We start from the raw sequence: 5,608 nt of genomic DNA, 5'->3' as shown, positions 1-5,608 counted from the left end.
ATAGAAAAAATTCGTACCTCAGGCTTTTTACATTAATTTTAATTTCAGTTTTTCCATATACGATAAAAATTTCGATAAAAAACTGTTTCGTTTGCATTTCTCACGTTTTTTCTTTTAAAATTTTATAAAATTTTTCCCAGGAATGAACGTTAAATTTAATTTATTTACCAATTTTGTTTTTATAATTTCCGTTGCAAGTTTGTTATAAATAAATGAAATATAGAAACTGTAATATATGAAAATAAACAATCTAAAAATCAATAACTTTTTAAAGATTCCAAATTACTAACATTATCATGATGTACTGAGAAATAAAATATTGTTTTAATAGATGGTAAGATATTGCACTTGTGTAAACACAAGTGTAACTGAGTCGTGTATCATTTTAAAAAATTGTTACAAAATTACAAGTTATTAAGAATATTTATTTCAAAGCCGATATTTAAATTTAGCGCCTTTTATTTCTAGTCCTTATTTCAGCTGAGAGATGGCGCAAAATTTAAGTTCTTCATCATCTATGATAGCAGTAATCATTGAGTAATGGTGTAAATTATTACTCAATGATTACTGCTATCATATTATCTATGAATCTGCATTGTCAACTATAGAATATATTTCTTTGATCTATGACAGATAATCTATGATTGTCAACATAACAATATGAATAATGATGATATAACCTAAATTAAAGAAAATGTTGGAAATCGATAATAATTTGAAAAATTCATTAAAACTAGCAAATTCGAACGCCCTTAGTGATGAAAACTTCAAAAATTTGGTCCAGCACTGCTTTAATGCCTTAACAAAAAAATCAGAAATAAATAGTAGGTTAATTAGTGGTCTCTTTATAGGACCTTTTATTTTATGATACTGGATGATACTAAAGTTTCATACGATTTTTAGATATAAATTCATTATATGGATCCAAACCGGATACAGTTAAAGAGATTTTTGCAAGTGTTATGACTTTAATAGCCCAATTTGGTCGTCAAAATTTAGATCCTTTGGAGGTGGCGCAATTTTTGAAAAATGAGTGCCATTTTAACGCAAATAGAATAAAAATAATTAGCGAGTTGTATGAAGAAAACAAGAATGATTTGCTTGTAGTTTTAGGCACTATTGGTTCTCATTTACCTCATATAACGGATGTTAATTGGAAAATTGATTATAAAATTGAGGTGAAGCAAATTTTTCTTTTTTATCTACTCAGTTACTACGAAATAAAACTTAAAAGTAAATGCAATTGCGACTGTAACTGAAATTAATTTAATATTTTATTTGCAGTCCAAATATTTGGAGGAAGCTAGTGGACCTATTTTTCGAATATCATTGATAACTGAAGTTTTTGATGAGCAATTACAAAAACCAGTACAGAAACCAATTAACTTTACATGCACTACCCAGGAATTGCAGGATTTAGTGTACAAATTAAAAGATGCTGTTAATCATTGTGAACGCATTGCGAAAAAAGCAGATATTTCTGAGCCAAACGCTGTATTAATAATAAGAATTTTAGTTGGAAGTAATTGGTAGCACCAAATCTTACAGTAAACGAAAGTTGCAAACTTGCAAACTTNATGTAAAAGTTAATTTATTAATTATAGTACTGTATAAACTGGAGTACAAAGGAAATGCAACAACTAGTACCACTAAAAAAATCTTTATAACGATACAATTCACTTAATTTAAAATTCCAATGCACATCTTACATCTTAAAAAAAAACAAACACCTATTAAAAAAGTGTACACATTAAAAAAATATGCTTATGGCTGCATGCCAATAGTTAAGCACTTACCTGCATTTATTATATTTTTTTAACGTAATTACTTCAAGCATCCTCACTATGCTTGAAAGATTTGGAGATAATTAATTAATCGATCAAAATACATCACAGAAGGACAAAACGTATTTACGTACAAAAGAAAATATATTTAAGAGATAAACATGAATAAAAAAGGAACTATATTAAAATTTGAGGCGTTTTAAATTCTTTTTGCTCTGTCTTGAGCAGGCAACATTTTTAACTTTAGGAGGACTCGAAGGTTCCACGGTTTCAACGATCTTTGGAGTATTGGACTCCACTACCGAGAGCAGCGACGACCGCCTAGACCTCCTCAAAGATGAGCTTGAATTCCTATTACAATCTTTCAAAATATTAGACTTATCTTTTCCCGTGAGTGCGGTTGAGGTATTCCTTCGGACAGCTGGGGATCCCAAGTCATTCTCTGACATGTACCCTGATGAATCATATTTGCTAGTATTTAGATGAAGTGGTCCAGGAGACGAGTCCATGAAGAATGACGGCATGGTATCTGTATTTACGTTGGTGGTGGCTGTTGCATTGGAAATGTCCAAAAGCCTCTGACGCACAGCCGGAGCCTCTAAAACGAGTTCTGATTTCTGGCATTTATCGTAAAAGTCCTCGGGGCCCGTCGCCGAAAAACTGGAGCAGTTGCGACACCAAATGTACTGGCAAAGAACATTCTGACATTGACCAATGTTCTTTTCCACAACTGCGAGATGAAAGCAACGGGGGCATTTTAAGAGACTCTGAGACGATTTCAAGGTCGACACCAACTAAAAAAATATATTTTAGAATTCAAAGTATTTGCAGTAACATCATTACTAAAAAACAAGTTATTAAATTTCACTTACTTTGGTGCATTTTTGAAAGTTTTCCCTTTCAGGACTACATGGCGGGCTTAAGGCAGTGTAGAAATTTGGTAATTTCTTTAAAATATTCTCTTTATTACTTTTATGATCCTCTATATATCTAACATATCTAGTGAAAGCCCTCTCATCACTTACAAGTGCACTTTTCCATGTCTTACTAACCATGCTAACATGGTAAAGGTCTACTTCTGACAAAAATTCAAAAATGAGAGCTAAAATTCTTGGACAACTATTTTTCAGTCGGAAAACACTTATAGGGTCCCTGTCTATTTTCTTAAAAGGCTTCCTGTGACAATCATCAAATAATCTTTTCTTTGCTGGTGAATTAAGCTTCTTAAGTGATTCCACAAGTTTCTGAGGTGTTTTTGGTTTGGGAAAAGCTTTTTCAGGAATATTGGAGTACAAAATTTTGTTACTTTCAGGAGATCCTAGTGGTCTTGTTATGGTGTGTTTTGTGGGAGTGCAACTGTTTTCCAAATGTTCACTTTTACTTTTGAAAATAGGACTGGGATGCTCACATATCTGTTTTGTGGGTGTAGAAGGAGCTGATCTTGATTTAGGTTGATATTCCTCTTCTTCATCTATTTTCTGACGTTTTGAGCATTTATTGGTAGGATAACATTCAACAGGAGACCTTTCCGTATAAAAATTAGGTGTAAAGTTAATAGTACATTTCTCTAATTTGTTTGTAATAGACTCATTTAATGTACTTGACAAGAAGTACAAGCTTGTACTATGATTCTCAAAATCTAAAGGTGACACTGAAATAGCATCTTGTTGAACTTTTAATTTTCTTTCTTTGATGAAGCTCTGATGGAACTTTCTTTTTCGAGAGACATTTAAAGATGTAGTAGGGGTTTCAACATAAGAGGATGAGTTATAGGAATGAGATTCGTAGCCTGAGGAAGACCCGAAAGTACCCGTCAGGTAGTCTGATACTTCTGGAGTATCTTGTAGTGGAGTATTCTCCATCTGGAAATTAGATGTTTCAGGCTAAATAAATGCTATAAACAAAAACTTACTTGAGGTTTTGGAATGTACTAATTATTAATTGTACTCTAAACTACACTTCTGATGAGGACTTTCTTCATAAAAAGGATTTTTGAAAGATTAGCCCGCCATGTCCTTAATGTCATTTTAGCGCGCTCATTTCACCTAACTCTCCCAAATTCACAGTCTCAGTTCCCAACATTGTTCACATATCACTACATTATACGAAATATCCAATCTTTAATATAAATAATAAAAATAACTAATTGTAACGGTAAATTGACAATACTGTAAATTTTAACTTTCGGTTGCAAGGTTATTATTTGTTATGGACCTGTTATACATTTCATTGCTCTGACGTTTAAAAGTCAAAGTAGGTAACTGATGCGAACAAAAGTTACTACTATTAAAAGATATCCGATGTGAAATAAGCAGTTAAAAGTATTTTAATGTTAATATTAAAAATCTTAATGGAAAAATTAGTAATTACACACTTTTCTGTTGTTTATTTTCACAGTCAATCAGTTGAAAATAAATTCCAAACGCTGTATTAATAATAAGAATTTTAGTTGGAAGTAATTGGTAGCACCAAATCTTACAGTAAACGAAAGTTGCAAACTTGCAAACTTTTGTTTATTTGTCATTAACGAAATGGCTGCCTTGTCTGACTGTTTTTCTTTAGGAAGTACGGTCTGGTGTAGGACATGCTACAATCAAGAAGTTGAAGGAGAGGTTCTGGCCTTCGATCCGCAAACGAAAGTATTAATATTAAGTATCCTTTTAATTTCATGTGCAATTTTTGATTCAAAACATGTTCCCACATTTATCACTACTAAGCATTTAGTTTCTTTAAACTCCAAGTAATTTGTACAAATTATTAATTGCCATAAATATGCAAGTGCTATTATCATCCCTTCAAACATATTTATTTTAATAGCTTGTAATAAGAGATTTTTAAAGTTATCTGTATTTTGTAATGTTCCTTAACTTTCAACAAGAATGCTCCCCAACAAGCACTATGATGGGGCTGAACGACGTTCATTTTATAAATTTGTCGCTAGTGAGCGAATTGCAAGTAAAAAAAGAAGTAACTTCGATTCCAGAGATACCACAATCACTAAATTTACAAAGGGTAAGTGATACATCTCAAATGTCAAAGACCTGCTTGAGAAAACTGCTATTTTTAGATAAATTCGCGTATAAGGAATCAAGTTGACGAAAAGAAACGATTATTAACATCAATGTCCTCAAGTGTTACTCCAGAAGGACAAAGATTATTTGTAACAATAGGTAAAACAATTAAAGACATTCGATGGCGAAATACAGATATTGTGGTGTGGGACCAGCAGGTATATTAAATATTTCCAGATAATTGAAACATTCTTGCAATAAAAGTATATTATTTAGGTAGGTTGTGTAGTTATTACTCCACCTTATCAACTGGAGGATATACAAGGAAATAGTAACAGTATGGAATATTCTTACATTCGAAAAGTGGTACGTAGCAGATTATTGTTATTAATATTGCTATTTAATAATAAAAGTTTTCATTTTAGGTTGAAAAACACATGAAGGATACAACATTAAATAGTTCACAGAATCAACAAGTAATTCAACACAATTCAAATTCACAATAGAAGATGAACATAGAAAAAATTCGTACCTCAGGCTTTTTACATTAATTTTAATTTCAGTTTTTCCATATACGATAAAAATTTCGATAAAAAACTGTTTCGTTTGCATTTCTCACGTTTTTTCTTTTAAAATTTTATAAAATTTTTCCCAGGAATGAACGTTAAATTTAATTTATTTACCAATTTTGTTTTTATAATTTCCGTTGCAAGTTTGTTATAAATAAATGAAATATAGAAACTGTAATATATGAAAATAAACAATCTAAAAATCAATAACTTTTTAAAGATTCCAAATTACTAACATTATCAT

The 5,608-nt window shown here is 31.1% G+C and overlaps 4 protein-coding genes across 4 annotated transcripts in view; 2 read left to right on the top strand and 2 right to left on the bottom strand.

Moving 5' to 3' along the window:
* Positions 1-298, bottom strand: part of LOC112905649 — a 4,120-nt gene extending 3,822 nt beyond the window's left edge. Inside the window, exon 1 of the mRNA XM_025978455.1 lies at positions 291-298. Coding sequence (XP_025834240.1) covers positions 291-298 — 8 coding nt within the window. The remainder of the gene's footprint in view (positions 1-290) is intronic.
* Positions 299-648: 350 nt separating this feature from the next.
* Positions 649-1,533, top strand: LOC108744146 (COMM domain-containing protein 3). Its single transcript, XM_025978454.1, has 3 exons — positions 649-824; positions 904-1,178; positions 1,285-1,533. Exons 1-3 carry the CDS (start codon positions 695-697, stop codon positions 1,531-1,533), a joined length of 654 nt encoding a protein of 217 aa, XP_025834239.1. The 5' UTR covers positions 649-694.
* A 63-nt stretch (positions 1,534-1,596) lies between these two features.
* LOC108744467 lies at positions 1,597-4,038 on the bottom strand. Its single transcript, XM_018480256.2, has 3 exons — positions 3,697-4,038; positions 2,657-3,646; positions 1,597-2,578 (listed from the first exon to the last, which is right to left on the bottom strand). Exons 2-3 carry the CDS (start codon positions 3,644-3,646, stop codon positions 1,967-1,969), a joined length of 1,602 nt encoding a protein of 533 aa, XP_018335758.1. The 5' UTR covers positions 3,697-4,038; the 3' UTR covers positions 1,597-1,966.
* Positions 4,039-4,344: 306 nt separating this feature from the next.
* On the top strand, positions 4,345-5,455 carry LOC108744137 (protein LSM12 homolog A). Its single transcript, XM_025978419.1, has 5 exons — positions 4,345-4,436; positions 4,679-4,796; positions 4,852-5,013; positions 5,072-5,161; positions 5,221-5,455. Exons 2-5 carry the CDS (start codon positions 4,683-4,685, stop codon positions 5,299-5,301), a joined length of 447 nt encoding a protein of 148 aa, XP_025834204.1. The 5' UTR covers positions 4,345-4,436; positions 4,679-4,682; the 3' UTR covers positions 5,302-5,455.
* Positions 5,456-5,608: the final 153 nt, after the last annotated feature.

This window comes from Agrilus planipennis, unplaced genomic scaffold (genome assembly GCF_000699045.2).
Source record: "Agrilus planipennis isolate EAB-ADULT unplaced genomic scaffold, Apla_2.0 scaffold6, whole genome shotgun sequence".
Classification (NCBI taxonomy): Eukaryota; Metazoa; Arthropoda; class Insecta; order Coleoptera; family Buprestidae; genus Agrilus; species Agrilus planipennis.
Note: the sequence above shows the minus strand (reverse complement) of the source record. Positions and strands in the feature narration are given on the sequence as shown.